Genomic DNA, 21,183 nt, shown 5'->3' with positions numbered 1-21,183 from the left:
TATAAACTCTTACAAGGTCCGCTATATCAGCCGGTCGTTTTCCTTTGGAGGGTTCTCCAGTAGGGGAACATCTCCTGGTGTGCAAGCTAATGAGAGGAATATGGTTGACACTACCACCAGAGCCTACATATTCTGCTCTTTGGGATGTCAATTTAGTCCTGAATCTTTTTCTTGCCTGGCAACGAAACATAGTTTAGTCATGTAGAGAACTGTAGACAAAATTGGCCACGCTTCTATGTTTAGTGTCATGTCATCGAGTGTCAAGTGTGAGGGCTCTGGACCTTTCAGGTGGTGGATAAGCTTTGAACAGGCATAATCCTCGCCTCCGGTCCTAACACAAAACCTAAAATTTCCTAATAAACGTGAAGGAAAGTTTCAGTCCTATTAAGGACACAGAGGTGAAGATTATTCCCACCCAAGGCTTTAGAAATACTTTTTTCCCTACCCGACTGTAGGAGTCTGGACTGGCTTGTAGTGAGTACCAAGGGGTACTTGCACCTTGCACCAGGCCCAGTTATCCCTTATTAGTGTATAGGGTGTCTAGCAGCTTAGGCTGATAGATAATGGTAGCTTAGCAGAGCAGCTTAGGCTGAACTAGGAGACGTGTGAAGCTACTACAGTACCACAAGTGTCACTTGCACAATATCATAAGAAAACACAATACACAGTTATACTAAAAATAAAGGTACTTTATTTTTATGACAATATGCCAAAGTATCTTAGAGTGTACCCTCAGTGAGAGGATAGGAAATATACACAAGATATATGTACACAATACCAAAAATATGCAGTATAGTCTTAGAAAACAGTGCAAACAATGTATGGTTACAATAGGATGCAATGGGGACACATAGGGATAGGGGCAACACAAACCATATACTCCAAAAGTGGAATGCGAACCACGAATGGACCCCAAACCTATGTGACCTTGTAGAGGGTCGCTGGGACTATTAGAAAATAGTGAGAGTTAGAAAATTAGCCCTCCCCAAGACCCTGAAAAGTGAGTGCAAAGTGCACTAAAGTTTCCCCAAGGACAAAGAAGTCGTAATAGGGGAATAATGCAGGAAAGACACAAACCAACAATGCAACAACGATGGGTTTCCAATCTAGGGTACCTGTGGAACAAGGGGACCAAGTCCAAAAGTCACAAGTAAGTCGGAGATGGGCATATGCCCAGGAAATGCCAGCTGTGGGTGCAAAGAAGCTTCTACTGGACAGAAGAAGCTGAGGATTCTGCAGAAACGAAAAGGGCTAGAGACTTTCCCTTTGGTGGACGAATCCCGCTCGCCGTGGAGAGTCGAGCAGAAGTGTTTTCCCGCCGAAAGAACGCCAAGAAGCCTTGCTAGCTGCAAATCGTGCGGTTAGCGTTTTTGGACGCTGCTGTGGCCCAGGAGGGACCAGGAGGTCGCAAATTGGACCAGAAGGTAGAGGGGACGTCGAGCAAAACAAGGAGCCCGCTTAGCAGCAGGTAGCACCCGGAGAAGTGCCAGAAACAGGCACTACGAGGATGCGTGAAACGGTGCTCACCCGAAGGTACACAAAGGAGTCCCACGTCGCCGGAGACCAACGTAGAAAGTCGTGCAATGCAGGTTAGAGTGCCGTGGACCCAGGCTTGGCTGTGCACAAAGGATTTCCGCCGGAAGTACACAGAGGCCGGAGTAGCTGCAAAAGTCACGGTTCCCAGCAATGCAGTCCAGTGAGGTGAGGCAAGGACTTACCTCCACCAAACTTGGACTGAAGAGTCACTGGACTGTGGGGGCCACTTGGACACAGTTGCTGGATTCGAGGGACCTCGCTCGTCGTGCTGAGAGGAGACCCAAGGGACCGGTAATGCAGCTTTTTGGTGCCTGCGGTTGCAGGGGGAAGATTCCGTCGACCCACGGGAGATTTCTTCGGAGCTTCTAGTGCAGAGAGGAGGCAGACTACCCCCACAGCATGCACCACCAGGGAAACAGTCGAGAAGGCGGCAGGATCAGCGTTACAGAGTTGCAGTAGTCGTCTTAGCTACTTTGTTGCAGGTTTGCAGGCTTCCAGCGCGGTCAGCAGTCGATTCCTTGGCAGAGGGTGAAGAGAGAGATGCAGAGGAACTCGGATAAGCTCTTGCATTCGTTATCTAAAGTTTCCCCAGAGACAGAGACCCTAAATAAAATAGCCAGAAAAGAAGGTTTGGCTACTTAGGAGAGAGGATAGGCTACTAACACCTGAAGGAGCCTATCAGAAGGAGTCTCTGACTTCACCTGGTGGCACTGGCCACTCAGAGCAGTCCAGTGTGCCAGCAGCACCTCTGTTTCCAAGATGGCAGAGGTCTGGAGCACACTGGAGGAGCTCTGGACACCTCCCAGGGGAGGTGCAGGTCAGGGGAGTGGTCACTCCCCTTTCCTTTGTCCAGTTTCACGCCAGAGCAGGGGCTAAGGGGTCCCTGAACCGGTGTAGACTGGTTTATGCAGAATTGGGCACATCTGTGCCCAAGAAAGCATCTCCAGAGGCTGGGGGAGGCTACTCCTCCCCTGCCTTCACACCATTTTCCAAAGGGAGAGGGTGTAACACCCTCTCTCATGGAAGTCCTTTGTTCTGCCATCCTGGGACAAGCCTGGCTTGACCCCAGGGGGGCAGAAACCTGTCTGAGGGGTTGGCAGCAGCAGCAGCTGCAGTGAAACCCCAGGAAAGGCAGTTTGGCAGTACCAGGGTCTGTGCTACAGACCACTGGGATCATCGAATTGTGCCAACAATGCCAGGATGGCATAGGGGGGGCAATTCCATGATCTTAGACATGTTACATGGCCATATTCGGAGTTACCATTGTGAAGCTACATATAGGTATTGACCTATATGTAGTGCACGCGTGTAATGGTGTCCCGCACTCACAAAGATCAGGGAATTGGCTCTGAACAATGTGGGGGCACCTTGGCTAGTGCCAGGGTGCCCTCACACTAAGAAACTTTGCACCTAACCTTTACCAGGTAAAGGTTAGACATATAGGTGACTTATAAGTTACTTAAGTGCAGTGTAAAATGGCTGTGAAATAACGTGGACGTTATTTCACTCAGGCTGCAGTGGCAGGCCTGTGTAAGAATTGTCAGAGCTCCCTATGGGTGGTAAAAGAAATGCTGCAGCCCATAGGGATCTCCTGGAACCCCAATACCCTGGGTACCTTAGTACCATATACTAGGGAATTATAAGGGTGTTCCAGTAAGCCAATGTAAATTGGTAAAATTGGTCACTAGCCTGTTAGTGACAATTTAGAAAGAAATGAGAGAGCCTAACCACTGAGGTTCTGATTAGCAGAGCCTCAGTGAGACAGTTAGTCACTACACAGGTAACACATTCAGGCACACTTATGAGCACTGGGGCCCTGGTGAACAGGGTCCCAGTGACACATACAACTAAAACAACATATATACAGTGAAATATGGGGGTAACATGCCAGGCAAGATGGTACTTTCCTACACCGACTGTTATTGGAATGTAGAATCCTTAAAGGGGGAGGTTACCTGTAAGGTCTAAGTACTTTATTGATTCCTTCCAATCTTCTGTTTCGGTTTTCTAATTTTTTTATGCAGTAGAGGGATCCTTAAAACAAGGTCAAGTAATTACATAACCTGATGCTTTTTATGATAATGTTTATCTAGGATGTGGTTGCTTTAGAAAACGTTGTCTTGTTTTAACATCAACAATGATAGCTGGTTACCAGACTCTCTTCCTCCTTACTTTCTAGGTACAGAAGGATCGAAATCGAAACGAGAGAGGAGGAGGTCACAGACTCTTGTTGCATTTAAGAAAGAGGATGTTACGCAGCGAGCAACTCGGATTATGATGGACTGTGCTTTGTTGACTGGATATTGTAATTTTAGTTCTAAGGCTCATGGGAAAGGTAGTTTGTTATTGTTTAAGTTGAAGCTGCTGGAATGAAATAAAGAAAGAAAGCAAGGCATTATCCTCACCTCCGTGTCCGTAATAGAATTGAAACTTTCCTTCTTGTTTATTACAAAATTATACATTTATCATCAGGTAGGTCAAAGTCACACTGGGTGAGTGGATTCTTTAGCTTAGTGGGTCCCAAACTTTATCGGCCAGCGGCTCCTTTGCCCTTTTGGCCATTGACTGCGGATCCCAATTATGTTACTTTTTTTTGGCAGGGGGGGGTGTAAGCTCAATCTTGGGAGTACTTACATTTTTCGCTGTGAAAATAAATAAGATGAAGCTGATAAAGGTATTATAATCCTAGATGTAATCCTATCCTATCCACTGCGGAGCACCATGCAGGGTGGTTCTCGGAGAAGTGACCTATTAAGGAATGCTTGATGCTAGGCCACACCCCTAAAAATACTTCATTTTAAAAGTTCAATGCATAGGTGCTACGTCTTGTGGCTGCTGGTAAACTGTTTTGTGCGTCAGATGCTGGAATCAGGGGAGGAGGTTTACGCACATGTTGTTGAGTGAGAATAGCAAGACTGCCTTTCCTGAGGGGTGGATTCAGAGCTGATCACTGTTTAAGGATTATTTTTCCACTCCTTCCCAAACCCCTCATGTGGCTTATCCTGTCACTGGGCATTATCCTCAGAAAACCCAACCTCTGAGAGCCACTGTCACTTTCTTCACATTAGATTCCAGTACACAGGTAATGAGATATGTTGTAGTCCATGCATTTTAACATGCTTCCTATTTAGCATGATTTCTAGGAAGCCAGCCACAAAACATGTAAATGCCAAATATCCCCTTCGCCTTATGTAACATTTATAGTGTTCCGGCGCCGATGGTGTAATCAAGCATTTCCTTTACCAGCAGCAAATACTCACTTTACCTCCTCTCCGTTTTACTCCAGCGATGAAGCCTTAACTCACGCGCCTTCACCATGAAACCAATGGCAGCAAGTTCATCACACTCTTCATATCACTGAGTGAAATCAGATGCAGATCCCTGCCAACTCTTAGCAACAAATGACACATCCACTCAGCGTATGCAGCCAATTTAAACATGTATTTTCTTTGGAATTCTGGCACTAAGGTCAGCAACCTAAAAAGATCCTCCTCTTCAATACAAGCCCAACAGAGCTATAATCAAACAAGTGTGTGGGAACAATAGAAATTGTGTCATAGGCCAGGAGCTAGGCCAGCACTGCAGTGAAATTTAAAATACTATGGTGGTCATTACGACCCTGGCGGATTACTTCTGCCAGGGCCGCAGGACGCGGTGGCACCGCCGACAGGCCGGCGGTGCCCCGCGGGGCATTCTGACCGCGGCGGCTTAGCCGCGGTCAGAGAAGGGAAACCGCCGGTCTCCCGCCGGGAACCGGATGGCGGGAGGGGGAGTCGCGGGGCCCCTGGGGGCCCCTGCAGTGCCCATGCCAACGGCATGGGCACTGCAGGGGCCCCCGTAAGAGGGCCCCGCTTGTATTTCACTGTCTGCATAGCAGACAGTGAAATACGTGACGGGTGCAGTAGCACCCGTCGCACCTTCCCACTCCGCCGGCTCGATTACGAGCCGGCTTCATGGTGGGAAGGTCGTTTTCCCCTGGGCTGGCGGGCGGCCTTTCGGCGGCCGCCCGCCAGCCCAGGGGAAAAGTAAAAATACCCGTCGCGGTCTTGTGACCGCGGTACGGTATTTTGACGGCGGGACTTTGGCGGGCGGCCTCCGCCGCCCGCCAAGGTCCGAATGAGGGCCTATGTTACTGGTCAATAAAAAAGTAGATGAAAAAGCTTGACAGCTGCTGAGCTGTTCATCTAAAATAAAGCAGAATTCTCTTTCTATGGCCTCTTCAAGGGAGTGTTTCTCAAGCAGCTCAAGTTCATCTCACAGTCAAAGATCATACTTGGCTGTTCTCCTGTGACACGAGTTTAGTAGAGTGCCACGTCTCCAATCTACTGTGTTTTCATAACTTGCACATTCCACACCAGTAGTTAAGCAGCCCAGGTGCTGGTTGCCTCGGGGCCAAGCATTTCAACATAATTTGTAGCCTTTGAGTTATTGCTTCTTTGGTTAACGTTTCAGCAGGAGGCGAGGTCCATATTTTTGTGTCCTCAAGGAACTGCATTTCAATAGTGAAGATACCCATCATTCACATCAGCAGAACAAAATAACCCGCTCAGACTTTAACAGAGAACACAGATGAAACAGTCAGTAAAGAAACGACATTCATGTAAGTTACTAGAAAAATGGAGTAATCAATTTACCAATGACGTGCTGGCCTCTAATGTAAACAGGCCCGGACCGAGACGTCAGACGGATCGTGACTGGTGGAGTGAGCGCACATCCGCCAAGACTGAGCTACAAACGGAAATGAAAGGTCTCACTATACAATACACTCCACTGGGGAGAGAGTTAAATTCAAAGCCAGCAAATACAACAGCTAGAATGACCACTTATGGAAGAAAAAAACATCAACTGGACTGTATAGTACATTTTACTGTAGCATTTTATAACACACACCACCAGCATGTGGTGCACTCCAACGCCATCCATGGGGATAGCGCGCTACACTGAGTTCTGTAAAATTATATAGAAACCTACAATGCAAACCTGCTCAAGGCAGTTAAACATGCAAGGGAAAGAATGAAATATTAAGATGTCTGTGATTAAAGACACACACAGAGGTAGACCGCATATTCAAGCAGCACCACCCTCAAGTAGAGTGGAAAATGGAACCAGACATCACAACTGAAGGACTGAAAGCACTTATCTAAACCTGCGCCCTCTGTGAACAGCCATTGAGTCAGTGAAAAACCTGCAATGTCAAGCTATGGACATTCTTCATCCACAACCGCAGAGTGTAAAAAACTGTTTCAACAATAATTATGTGGTTTATTACTTGAATAAATAAGGTCTAGAGTAGACCACTGTGAGAAAGTAGCCTCTTTCTAGCCTTGTTACCCCCACTTTTGGCCTGTTTGTGAGTGTATGTCAGGGTGTTTTCACTGTCTCACTGGGATCCTGCTAGCCAGGGCCCAGTGCTAATAGTGAAAACCCTATGTTTTCAGTACGTTGTTATGTGTCACTGGGACCCTGCTAGTCAGGACCCCAGTGCTCATAAGTTTGTGGCCTATATGAATGTGTTCCCTGTGTGGTGCCTAACTGTCTCACTGAGGCTCTGCTAACCAGAACCTCAATGGTTATGCTCTCTCACTTCTATCAAATTGTCACTAACAGGCTAGTGACCAATTTTACCAATTCACATTGGCTTACTGGAAGACCCTTATAATTCCCTAGTATATGGTACTGAGGTACCCAGGGTATTGGGGTTCCAGGAGATCCATATGGGCTGCAGCATTTCGTTTGCCACCCATAGGGAGCTCTGACAATTCTTACACAGGCCTGCCACTGCAGCCTGAGTGAAATAACGTCCACGTTATTTCACAGCCATTTTACACTGCACTTAAGTAACTTATAAGTCACCTATATGTCTAACCTTTACCTGGTAAAGGTTAGGTGCAAAGTTACTTAGTGTGAGGGCACCCTGGCACTAGCCAAGGTGCCCCCACATTGTTCAGAGCCAATTCCCTGAACTTTGTGAGTGCGGGGACACCATTACACGCGTGCACTACATATAGGTCAATACCTATATGTAGCTTCACAATTGACAACTCCGAATATGGCCATGTAACATGTCTAAGATCATGGAATTGCCCCCTCTATGCCATCCTGGCATTGTTGGCACAATTCGATGATCCCAGTGGTCTGTAGCACAGACCCTGGTACTGCCAAACTGCTTTTCCTGGGGTTTCACTGCAGCTGCTGCTGCTGCCAACCCCTCAGACAGGCTTCTGTCCCCCTGGGGTCAAGCCAGGCTTGTCCCAGGATGGCAGAACAAAGGACTTCCTCTGAGAGAGGGTGTTACACCCTCTCCCTTTGGAAAATGGTGTGAAGGCAGGGGAGGAGTAGCCTCCCCCAGCCTCTGGAAATGCTTTCTTGGGCACAGATGTGGCCAATTCTGCATAAGCCAGTCTACACCGGTTCAGGGACCCCTTAGCCCCTGCTCTGGCGCGAAACTGGACAAAGGAAAGGGGAGTGACCACTCCCCTGACCTGCACCTCCCCTGGGAGGTGCCCAGAGCTCCTCCAGTGTGCTCCAGACCTCTGCCATCTTGGAAACAGAGGTGCTGCTGGCACACTGGACTGCTCTGAGTGGCCAGTGCCACCAGGTGACGTCAGAGACTCCTTCTGATAGGCTCCTTCAAGTGTTAGTAGCCTATCCTCTCTCCTAAGTAGCCAAACCCTCTTTTCTGGCTATTTAGGGTCTCTGTCTCTGGGGAAACTTTAGATAACGAATGCAAGAGCTCATCCGAGTTCCTCTGCATCTCTCTCTTCACCTTCTGCCAAGGAATCGACTGCTGACCGCGCTGGAAGCGTGCAACACTGCAACAAAGTAGCAAAGACGACTACTGCAACTCTGTAACGCTGATTCTGCCGCCTTCTCGACTGTTTTCCTGGTGGTGCATGCTGTGGGGGTAGTCTGCCTCCTCTCTGCACTAGAAGCTCCGAAGAAATCTCCCGTGGGTCGACGGAATCTTCCCCCTGCAACCGCAGGCACCAAAAAGCTGCATTACCGGTCCCTTGGGTCTCCTCTCAGCACGACGAGCGAGGTCCCTCGAATCCAGCAACTCTGTCCAAGTGACTCCCACAGACCAGTGACTCTTCAGTCCAAGTTTGGTGGAGGTAAGTCCTTGCCTCACCTCGCTAGACTGCATTGCTGGGAACCGCGACTTTTGCAGCTACTCCGGCCCCTGTGCACTTCCGGCGGAAATCCTTTGTGCACAGCCAAGCCTGGGTCCACGGCACTCTAACCTGCATTGCACGACTTTCTAAGTTGGTCTCCGGCGACGTGGGACTCCTTTGTGTAACTTCGGGTGAGCACCGTTTCACACATCCTTGTAGTGCCTGTTTCTGGCACTTTTCCGGGTGCTACCTGCTGCTAAGAGGACTCCTTGTTTTGCGTGACGTCCCCTCTCTCTCCTGGTCCAATTTGTAACCTCCTGGTCCCTCCTGGGCCACAGCAGCATCCAAAAACGCTAACCGCACAATTTGCAGCTAACAAGGCTTGTTGGCATTCTTTCGGGGGAAAACACTTTTGCACAACTTTTCACGGCGAGAGGGATACGTCCACCAAAGGGGAAGTCTCTAGCCTTTTTCGTTCCTGCAGAAACCTCAGCTTCTTCTGTCCAGTAGAAGCTTCTTTGCATCCACAGCAGGCATTTCCTGGGCATATGCCCATCTCCGACTTGCTTGTGACTTTTGGACTTGGTCCCCTTGTTCCACAGGTACCCTAGATTGGAAATCCATCGTTGTTGCATTGTTGGTTTGTGTCTTTCCTGCATTATTCCTCTATCACGACTTCTTTGTCTTTTGGGGAACTTCAGTGCACTTTGCACTCACTTTTCAGGGTCTTGGGGAGGGCTATTTTTCTACCTCTCACTATTTTCTAATAGTCCCAGCGACCCTCTACAAGGTCACATAGGTTTGGGGTCCATTCGTGGTTCGCATTCCACTTTTGGAGTATGTGGTTTGTGTTGCCCCTATCCCTATGTGTCCCCATTGCATCCTATTGTAACTATACATTGTTTGCATTGTTTTCTAAGACTATACTACATATTTTTGGTATTGTGTACATATATCTTGTGTATATTTCCTATCCTCTCACTGAGGGTACACTCTAAGATACTTTGGCATATTGTCATAAAAATAAAGTACCTTTATTTTTAGTATAACTGTGTATTGTGTTTTCTTATGATATTGTGCAAGTGACACTTGTGGTACTGTAGTAGCTTCACACGTCTCCTAGTTCAGCCTAAGCTGCTCTGCTAAGCTACCATTATCTATCAGCCTAAGCTGCTAGACACCCTATACACTAATAAGGGATAACTGGGCCTGGTGCAAGGTGCAAGTACCCCTTGGTACTCACTACAAGCCAGTCCAGCCTCCTACATTGGTTTTGCAGTGGTGGGATAAGTGCTTTGAGACTACTTACCACTCTTGCCATTGTACTTTTCATAAGAGAAAAATATACAAAACAAGTTCAGTGTGTGTACACATAGCTAAAAAGTTTTGCATTTCCTCTTTTCACTGTTTTCAAGTGCTGAAAAGTACTTCTAAACTTTCAAAAAGTTCTTAAAAGTTTAAAAAGTTTTTTTCTGTCTTTCCAAAAAGTTCTGAAAACTTTTTTCTCTTTTCCTATCACTTTAACTCTCTCTAAAAACGTCTGGCACAGGCCAAAATGTTGATCTGTCCAAACTTGCATATGATCACCTTAGCTGGAAAGGAGCAAGGAGTCTCTGCATAGAGAGAGGTTTGAGTGTAGGGAAGAATCCTTCCTTGGAACTGTTAATTAACATGCTTAGAGAACAAGATAAGGCTATAAGTGCCCCATCTGTTGAAAAAGTACCTAATAGTTCCCAATCTGATTCAGGGACTCCCCCAGGAAAAGATTCAGGAAAGAAACTTCCTAGCCTGCCCATTACTAGACAGTCTAGCATAGTTGGTAATGATGATGAGCCACACCATACAAATAGTGTTGTCTCACATCATAGCAAAAGCATGTATTCTCACCATACTGGTAGTGATGTTTCTGTTAGCCAAGCTGTTAGGGTGGCTTCTGTAAGGGACAGGTCTCCTTCTGTTCAATCCCATCATACCTCTGAATCTAGGAATGTCCCTCCCACCAACCCTGATGACAGAATGTTAGAGAGGGAACTCAATAAATTGAGGGTGGAACAAACCAGACTGAAGCTTAAAAAGAAACAGCTGGATTTGGATAGACAGTCTTTTGAACTACAGAAGGAAAGATAGAAGTTGGGTTTAGAAACCCATGGTGGCAGCAGCAGTATTCCCCATAGTCATCCTGTAAAAGAGCATGATTCCAGGAATCTGCACAAGATAGTTCCCCCTTATAAGGAGGGGGATGACATTAACAAGTGGTTTGCTGCACTTGAGAGGGCCTGTGTTGTACAGGATGTCCCTCAAAGGCAGTGGGCTGCTATCCTATGGCTATCATTTAGTGGAAAAGGTAGGGATAGGCTCCTTACTGTGAAAGAAAGTGACGCCAATAATTTCCAAGTTCTTAAGAATGCACTCCTGGATGGTTATGGCTTAACCACTGAACAATACAGGATAAAATTCAGAGAGACCAAAAAGGAGTCTTCACAAGACTGGGTTGATTTCATTGACCATTCAGTGAAGGCCTTGGAGGGGTGGTTACATGGCAGTAAAGTTACTGATTATGACAGCCTGTATAACTTAATCCTGAGAGAGCATATTCTTAATAATTGTGTGTCTGATTTGTTGCACCAGTACTTGGTGGACTCTGATCTGACCTCTCCCCAAGAATTGGGAAAGAAGGCAGACAAATGGGTCAGAACAAGGGTGAACAGAAATGTTCATACAGGGGGTGACAAAGAGAACAACAAGAAGAAAGATGGTGAAAAATCTTAAGATAAGCATGGGGATAAGGGTAAAACCAAAGATCCCACTTCAAATCTTAAACACTCTTCAGGGGGTGGGGATAAAACGAATTCTTCCTCTTCTTCTCAACCTACACAATTTAAAAAGCCTTGGTGCTTTGTGTGTAAAAATAGAGGCCATAGGCCAGGGGATAAGTCCTGTCCAGGTAAACCCCCTGAGCCTACCACCACTGATACATCAAGCTCTAGTGCCCCTAGCAGTAGTGGTACTAGTGGTGGGACTGCTGGCAACAGTCAAGTTAAGGGTGTAGTTGGGTTCACCTATTGTAGGAAAGTACCATCTTGCCTGGCATGTTACCCCCATTTTTCACTGTATATATGCTGTTTTAGTTGTATGTGTCACTGGGACCCTGGTAACCCAGGGCCCCAGTGCTCATAAGTGTGCCTGAATGTGTTACCTGTGTAGTGACTAACTGTCTCACTGAGGCTCTGCCAATCAGAACCTCAGTGGTTATGCTCTCTCATTTCTTTCCAAATTGTCACTGACAGGCTAGTGACCATTTTTACCAATTTACATTGGCTTACTGGAACACCCTTATAATTCCCTAGTATATGGTACTGAGGTACCCAGGGTATTGGGGTTCCAGGAGATCCCTATGGGCTGCAGCATTTCTTTTGCCACCTATAGGGAGCTCTGACAATTCTTACACAGGCCTGCCACTGCAGCCTGAGTGAAATAACGTCCACGTTATTTCACAGCCATTTTACACTGCACTTAAGTAACTTATAAGTCACCTATATGTCTAACCTTTACCTGGTAAAGGTTAGGTGCAAAGTTACTTAGTGTGAGGGCACCCTGGCACTAGCCAAGGTGACCCCACATTGTTCAGAGCCAATTCACTGAACTTTGTGAGTGCGGGGACACCATTACACGCGTGCACTACATATAGGTCAATACCTATATGTAGCTTCACCATGGTAACTCCGAATATGGCCATGTAACATGTCTATGATCATGGAATTGCCCCCTCTATGCCATCCTGGCATTGTTGGTACAATTCCATGATCCCAGTGATCTGTAGCACAGACCCTGGTACTGCCAGACTGCCCTTCCAGGGGTTTCACTGCAGCTGCTGCTGCTGCCAACCCCTCAGACAGGCAGCTGCCCTCCTGGGGTCCAGCCAGGCCTGGCCCAGGATGGCAGAACAAAGAACTTCCTCTGAGAGAGGGTGTGACACCCTCTCCCTTTGGAAAATGGTGTGAAGGCAGGGGAGGAGTAGCCTCCCCCAGCCTCTGGAAATGCTTTGTTGGGCACAGATGTGCCAAATTCTGCATAAGCCAGTCTACACCGGTTCAGGGACCCCTTAGCCCCTGCTCTGGCGCGAAACTGGACAAAGGAAAGGGGAGTGACCACTCCCCTGACCTGCACCTCCCCTGGGAGGTGTCCAGAGCTCCTCCAGTGTGCTCCAGACCTCTGCCATCTTGGAAACAGAGGTGCTGCTGGCACACTGGACTGCTCTGAGTGGCCAGTGCCACCAGGTGACGTCAGAGACTCCTGCTGATAGGCTCCTTCAGGTGTTAGTAGCCTTTCCTCTCTCCTAGGTAGCCAAACCCTCTTTTCTGGCTATTTAGGGTCTCTGTCTCTGGGGAAACTTTAGATAACGAATGCATGAGCTCAGCCGAGTTCCTCTGCATCTCCCTCTTCACCTTCTGATAAGGAATCGACCGCTGACCGCGCTGGAAGCCTGCAAACCTGCAACATAGTAGCAAAGACGACTACTGCAACTCTGTAACGCTGATCCGGCCGCCTTCTCGACTGTTTTCCTGCTTGTGCATGCTGTGGGGGTAGTCTGCCTCCTCTCTGCACCAGAAGCTCCGAAGAAATCTCCCGTGGGTCGACGGAATCTTCCCCCTGCAACCGCAGGCACCAAAAAGCTGCATTACCGGTCCCTTGGGTCTCCTCTCAGCACGACGAGCGAGGTCCCTCGAATCCAGCGATGCAGTCCAAGTGACCCCCACAGTCCAGTGACTCTTCAGCCCAAGTTTGGTGGAGGTAAGTCCTTGCCTCACCTCCCTGGGCTGCATTGCTGGGAACCGCGACTTTGCAGCTACTCCGGCCCCTGTGCACTTCCGGCGGAAATCCTTCATGCACAGCCAAGCCTGGGTCCACGGCACTCTAACCTGCATTGCACGACTTTCTAAGTTGGTCTCCGACGACGTGGGACTCCTTTGTGCAACTTCGGCGAGCACCATTTCACGCATCCTCGTAGTGCCTGTTTCTGGCACTTCTCTGGGTGCTACCTGCTTCAGTGAGGGCTCTTTGTCTTGCTCGACGTCCCCTCTCTCTGCAGGTCCAATTTGCGACCTCCTGGTCCCTCCTGGGCCCCAGCAGCGTCCAAAAACGCCAAACGCACGATTTGCGTGTAGCAAGGCTTGTTGGCATCATTCTGGCGGGAAAACACTTCTGCACGACTCTCCAAGGCAAGATGGATCCGTCCACCAAAGGGGAAGTCCCTAGCCCTTTTCGTTCCTGCAGAAACCTCAGCTTCTTCTGTCCAGTTGAAGCTTCTTTGCACCCGCAGCTGGCATTTCCTGGGCATCTGCCCATCTCCGACTTGCTTGTGACTTTTGGACTTGGTCCCCTTGTTCCACAGGTACCCTAGATTGGAAATCCACAGTTGTTGCATTGTTGGTTTGTGTCTTTCCTGCATTATTCCTCTAACACGACTCTTTTGTCCTTAGGGGAACTTTAGTGCACTTTGCACTCACTTTTCAGGGTCTTGGGGAGGGTTATTTTTCTAACTCTCACTATTTTCTAATAGTCCCAGCGACCCTCTACAAGGTCACATAGGTTTGGGGTCCATTCGTGGTTCACATTCCACTTTTGGAGTATATGGTTTGTGTTGCCCCTATCCCTATGTTTCCCCATTGCATCCTATTGTAACTATACATTGTTTGCACTGTTTTCTAAGACTATACTGCATATTTTTGCTATTTTGTATATATATCTTGTGTATATTTCCTATCCTCTCACTGAGGGTACACTCTAAGATACTTTGGCATATTGTCATAAAAATAAAGTACCTTTATTTTTAGTATAACTGTGTATTTTGTTTTCTTATGATATTGTGCATATGACACTAAGTGGTACTGTAGTAGCTTCACACGTCTCCTAGTTCAGCCTAAGCTGCTCTGCTAAGCTACCATTATCTATCAGCCTATGCTGCTAGACACCCTATACACTAATAAGGGATAACTGGGCCTGGTGCAAGGTGCAAGTACCCCTTGGTACTCACTACAAGCCAGTCCAGCCTCCTACATTGGTTGTGCAGTGGTGGGATAAGTGCTTGAGACTACTTACCACTCTTGTCATTGTACTTTTCATAAGAGAAAAATATACAAAACAAGGTCAGTGTATATACACATAGCCAAAAAAGTTTTGCATTTCCTCTTTTCACTCTTTTCTAAGTGCTGAAAAGTACTCCTAAACTTTCAAAAAGTTCTTAAAAGTTTAAAAAGTTTTTTCTGTCTTTCCAAAAAGTTCTGAAAACTTTTTTTCTTTTTTTCTATCACTTTAACTCTCTTTAAAAATGTCTGGTACAGGCCAAAATGTTGAACTGTCCAAAATTGCATATGATCACCTTAGCTGGAAAGGAGCAAGGAGTCTCTGCATAGAGAGAGGTTTGAGTGTAGGGAAGAATCCTTCCTTAGAACTATTAATTAATATGCTTAGAGTACAAGATAAGGCCATAAGTGCCCAATCTGGTGAAAAAGTAGCTAATGGTTCTCAATCTGATCCAGGGACTCCCCCAGGAAAAGGTTCAGGAAAGAAACTTCTCAGCCTGCCCATTACTAGACAGTCTAGCATAGTTGGTACAGAGGTTGAATCACACCATACTGATGGTGTGCTCTCACATTATGCTGGTAGCCAAGCTGTTAGGGTGCCCTCTGTAAGGGACAGGTCTCCTTCTGTTCATTCCCATCATACCTCTGTATCTAGAAATGTCCCTCCCACCCACCCTGATGACTGATTGTTAGAAAGGGAGCTCAATAGATTGAGAGTGGAACAAACCAGACTGAAGCTCAAGAAGCAACAGCTGGATTTGGATAGACAGTCTTTAGAATTAGAGAAGTAAAGACAGAAGTTGGGTTTACATACCCATGGTGGCAGCAGCAGTATTCCCCATAGTCATCCTGCAAAAGAGCATGATTCCAGGAATCTGCACAAGATAGTTCCCCCTTATAAGGAGGGGGATGACATTAACAAGTGGTTTGCTGCACTTGAGAGGGCCTGTGCTGTACAGGATGTCCCTCAAAAGCAGTGGGCTGCTATCCTATGGCTATCATTTAGTGGAAAAGGTAGGGATAGGCTCCTTACAGTGAAATAAAATGATGCCAATAATTTCCAAGTTCTTAAGAATGCACTCCTGGATGGTTATGGCTTAACCACTGAACAGTACAGGATAAAGTTCAGAGAGACCAAAAAGGAGTCTTCACAAGACTGGGTTGATTTCATTGACCATTCAGTGAAGGCCTTGGAGGGGTGGTTACATGGCAGTAAAGTTACTGATTATGACAGCCTGTATAACTTAATCCTGAGAGAGCATATTCTTAATAATTGTGTGTCTGATTTGTTGCACCAGTACTTGGTGGACTCTGATCTGACCTCTCCCCAAGAATTGGGAAAGAAGGCAGACAAATGGGTCAGAACAAGAGTGAACAGAAAAGTTCATACAGGGGGTGACAAAGATGGCAACAAAAAGAAGGATGGTAAGTCTTCTGACAAGGGTGGGGACAAATCTAAAAATGAGTCTTCATCAGGCCCACAAAAACACTCTGGTGGGGGTGGTGGGCCCAAATCCTCCTTTAATCAGAACAAGGAAAAGAAACCATGGTGCTATTTATGTAAAATAAAAGGCCATTGGACAACAGATCCCAGTTGTCCAAAGAAAGGCACCACAGCTCCTACCACTACAACCCCTACTGCTACACCTAGTGTCCCTACTAATAGCAGTGGTGGTGGGAGCAAACCTACTAATAGCCAATCCAAGGGAGTAGCTGGGCTCACTTTTGGTAATTTAGTTGGGGTTGGTCTGATTAGGGAGACCACTGAGGCTACTTTAGTCTCTGAAGGGGCTATTGATTTAGCCACTTTGGTTGCTTGCCCCCATAACTTGGAGAAGTACAAGCAACTAACCCTAATAAATGGTGTTGAGGTCCAGGCCTACAGGGACACAGGTGCCAGTGTCACAATGGTGATTGAGAAACTGGTGCACCCTGAACAACACATACTTGGACACCAGTACCAAGTAACCGATGCTCACAACATAACACAAAGCCACCCCATGGCTGTTGTAAATCTCAACTGGGGGGGGGGTAACTGGTCCAAAGAAAGTTGTGGTAGCTTCAGATTTACCTGTAGACTGTCTATTAGGGAATGATTTGGAGACATCAGCTTGGTCAGATGTGGAGTTGGAGGCCCATGCAGCAATGCTGGGCATCCCAGGGCATATTTTTGCTTTGACAAGGGCTCAGGCCAAAAAGCAAAAAGGACAGGGAAGCTTGGATCCTGGAACAATGGACCAAGTGCTCCCTAAAGCTAGGGCTAGTAGAAGCAAACCACTTCCTACTATCCCTCCCTCTACAGTGGATTCAATTTCTGAGGAAGAAGAATTCCCTCCCTGTGCAGAACCTACACCAGAGGAGCTGGAAGCAGACACTGCTGAGCTTTTGGGTGAAGGGGGGCCTGCCAGGGAGGAGCTGAGTGTGGCACAGCAAACCTGTCCCACATTAGAGGGTCTCAGACAGCAAGCTGTCAAACAGGCTAATGGGGATGTCAGTGACTTTCACAGAGTTTACTGGGAGGACAACCTCTTGTACACTGAGCATAGGGATCCTAAACCTGGAGCTGCCAGGAGATTAGTGATTCCTCAGGAGTACAGAAAGTTCCTCCTAACACTGGCACATGACATTCCCTTAGCTGGGCACCTGGGTCAAATGAAAACTTGGGACAGATTGGTACCATTGTTTCATTGGCCTAGGATGTCTGAGGACACAAAGGAATTTTGTAAGTCCTGTGAAACCTGTCAAGCCAGTGGCAAGACAGGTGGCACTCCAAAGGCACCCCTTATCCCACTGCCTGTGGTTGGGGTTCCCTTTGAAAGGGTAGGGGTTGACATAGTTGGCCCCCTTGACCCTCCTACTGCTTCAGGCAATAGGTTTATCTTAGTGGTAGTGGACCATGCCACAAGATATCCTGAAGCTATTCCTTTAAGGACCACTACAGCTCCTGCAGTGGCAAAGGCCCTCCTGGGAATATTTTCCAGGGTGGGCTTCCCAAAGGAAGTAGTATCAGACAGAGGAAGCAATTTCATGTCTGCATACTTAAAGGCCATGTGGAAGGAGTGTAGTGTAACTTACAAGTTCACAACACCCTATCATCCACAAACAAATGGACTGGTGGAGAGATTTAATAAAACTCTCATAGGCATGATTATGGGACTCCCTGAAAAACTCCGCAGGAGATGGGATATCCTTCTACCATGCCTCCTTTTTGCCTACAGGGAGGTACCCCAGAAAGGAGTGGGCTTCAGCCCCTTTGAACTTCTTTTTGGACACCCTGTTAGGGGTCCACTCACACTTGTAAAGGAGGGTTGGGAACAACCTTTAAAAGCTCCTAAGCAGGATATTTTGGATTATGTACTTGGCCTCAGATCAAGGATGGCTGAGTACATGAAAAAGGCCAGTAAAAACCTTCAGGCCAGCCAAGAGCTCCAGAAGCAATGGCATGATCAGAAGGCTGTTTTGGTTCAGTACCAACCAGGGCAGAAAGTGTGGGTCTTGGAGCCTGTGGCCCCAAGAGCACTCCAAGATAAATGGAGTGGACCCCACACAATTGTTGAAAAGAAGGGTGAAGTCACCTACTTGGTTGACTTAGGCACTGCCAGGAGTCCCCTTAGGGTGCTCCATGTCAACCGCCTGAAACCCTACTATGACAGGGCTGATCTCACCCTGCTCATGGCAACAGATGAGGGACAGGAAGAAGACAGTGATCCTCTACCTGATCTCTTCTCTTCCACAGAACAAGATGCTCTTGTGGAAGGTGTAGTTTTGGCTGATTGTCTTACTGCTGAGCAGAAAGATAATTGCATAAATCTCCTAGGACAATTTTCAGAACTCTTCTCTACTGTGCCAGGCACCACTTCTTGGTGTGAGCACACTATAGATACTGGAGACAGTTTACCTGTCAAAAGTAAGATCTATAGGCAGCCTGACCATGTCAGGGACTGCATAAAGCAAGAAGTTCAGAAAATGTTGGAACTAGGAGTGGTTGAGCACTCTGACAGTCCATGGGCTTCTCCTGTGGTACTGGTACCAAAACCCAATTCTAAAGATGGAAAGAAGGAAATGAGGTTTTGTGTAGACTATAGAGGTCTCAACTTGGTAACCAAAACTGATGCTCACCCTATACCCAGGGCAGATGAGCTCATAGATACACTGGCATCTGCCAAGTATCTAAGCACTTTTGATTTGACTGCAGGGTATTGGCAGATCAAATTGTCAGAAGATGCTAAACCTAAGACTGCATTTTCTACCATTGGAGGACATTACCAGTTTACTGTAATGCCTTTTGGTTTGAAAAATGCACCTGCCACTTTTCAGAGGTTGGTGAACACAGTCCTGCAAGGGCTGGAAGCTTTCAGTGCAGCATATTTGGACGATATAGCTGTCTTTAGCTCCAGCTGGGATGATCACCTGGTCCACCTATGGAAAGTTTTGGAGGCCCTGCAAAAGGCAGGCCTCACTATCAAGGCTTCAAAGTGCCAGATAGGGCAGGGTAAGGTGGTTTATCTGGGACACCTTGTTGGTGGGGAACAGATTGCACCACTTCAGGGGAAAATCCAAACAATTATTGATTGGGTTCCCCCTACCACTCAGACTCAGGTGAGAGCCTTCCTAGGCCTCACTGGGTATTACAGGAGGTTCATTAAGAACTATGGCTCCATTGCAACCCCTCTTAATGACCTCACTTCCAAGAAAATGTCTAAAAAGGTATTATGGACAGCAAGCTGTCAGAAAGCTTTTGAGGAGCTGAAGCAGGCCATGTGCTCTGCACCTGTCCTGAAAAGCCCTTGTTACTCTAAAAAATTCTATGTCCAAACTGATGCATCTGAATTAGGAGTAGGGGCAGTCCTATCACAACTTAATTCTGAGGGCCAGGATCAACCTGTTGCTTTTATTAGTAGGAGGTTGACCCCTAGAGAAAAGCGTTGGTCTGCCATTGAGAGGGAGGCCTTTGCTGTGGTCTGGGCTCTGAAGAAGTTGAGGCCATACCTGTTTGGCACTCACTTCATTGTTCAGACAGACCACAAACCTCTACTTTGGCTAAAACAAATGAAAGGTGAAAATCCTAAATTGTTGAGGTGGTCCATATCCCTACAGGGAATGGACTATACAGTGGAACATAGACCTGGGAGTAGCCACTCCAATGCAGATGGACTCTCCAGATATTTCCACTTAGACAATGAAGACTCATCAGGTAATAGCTAGTCTTATTGTCCTTCGTTTGGGGGGGGGGTTGTGTAGGAAAGTACCATCTTGCCTGGCATGTTACCCCCATTTTTCACTGTATATATGTTGTTTTAGTTGTATGTGTCACTGGGACCCTGGTAACCCAGGGCCCCAGTGCTCATAAGTGTGCCTGAATGTGTTACCTGTGTAGTGACTAACTGTCTCACTGAGGCTCTGCCAATCAGAACCTCAGTGGTTATGCTCTCTCATTTCTTTCCAAATTGTCACTGACAGGCTAGTGACCATTTTTACCAATTTACATTGGCTTACTGGAACACCCTTATAATTCCCTAGTATATGGTACTGAGGTACCCAGGGTATTGGGGTTCCAGGAGATCCCTATGGGCTGCAGCATTTCTTTTGCCACCTATAGGGAGCTCTGACAATTCTTACACAGGCCTGCCACTGCAGCCTGAGTGAAATAACGTCCACGTTATTTCACAGCCATTTTACACTGCACTTAAGTAACTTATAAGTCACCTATATGTCTAACCTTTACCTGGTAAAGGTTAGGTGCAAAGTTACTTAGTGTGAGGGCACCCTGGCACTAGCCAAGGTGACCCCACATTGTTCAGAGCCAATTCACTGAACTTTGTGAGTGCAGGGACACCATTACACGCGTGCACTACATATAGGTCACTACCTATATGTAGCTTCACCATGGTAACTCCGAATATGGCCATGTAACATGTCTATGATCATGGAATTGCCCCCTCTATGCCATCCTGGCATTGTTGGTACAATTCCATGATCCCAGTGGTCTGTAGCACAGACCCTGGTACTGCCAGACTGCCCTTCCTGGGGTTTCACTGCAGCTGCTGCTGCTGCCAACCCCTCAGACAGGCAGCTGCCCTCCTGGGGTCCAGCCAGGCCTGGCCCAGGATGGCAGAACAAAGAACTTCCTCTGAGAGAGGGTGTGACACCCTCTCCCTTTGGAAAATGGTGTGAAGGCAGGGAAGGAGTAGCCTCCCCCAGCCTCTGGAAATGCTTTGTTGGGCACAGATGTGCCCAATTCTGCATAAGCCAGTCTACACCGGTTCAGGGACCCCTTAGCCCCTGCTCTGGCGCGAAACTGGACAAAGGAAAGGGGAGTGACCACTCCCCTGACCTGCACCTCCCCTGGGAGGTGTCCAGAGCTCCTCCAGTGTGCTCCAGACCTCTGCCATCTTGGAAACAGAGGTGCTGCTGGCACACTGGACTGCTCTGAGTGGCCAGTGCCACCAGGT

At 47.4% G+C, this 21,183-nt stretch overlaps 1 protein-coding gene across 1 annotated transcript in view; it reads right to left on the bottom strand.

The window, feature by feature from the left end:
- Positions 1 to 21,183, bottom strand: part of LOC138288056 (nucleophosmin-like) — a 248,665-nt gene that overhangs the window by 199,122 nt on the left and 28,360 nt on the right. The window contains exon 2 of the mRNA XM_069229299.1: positions 6,171 to 6,264. Within this exon, the coding sequence (XP_069085400.1) occupies positions 6,171 to 6,264 (94 nt within the window). The remainder of the gene's footprint in view (positions 1 to 6,170; positions 6,265 to 21,183) is intronic.

Source organism: Pleurodeles waltl, chromosome 1_1 (genome assembly GCF_031143425.1).
Source record: "Pleurodeles waltl isolate 20211129_DDA chromosome 1_1, aPleWal1.hap1.20221129, whole genome shotgun sequence".
Classification (NCBI taxonomy): Eukaryota; Metazoa; Chordata; class Amphibia; order Caudata; family Salamandridae; genus Pleurodeles; species Pleurodeles waltl.
The sequence above is the reverse complement of the archived record's forward strand: the minus strand, read 5'-3'. Positions and strand labels throughout refer to the sequence as shown.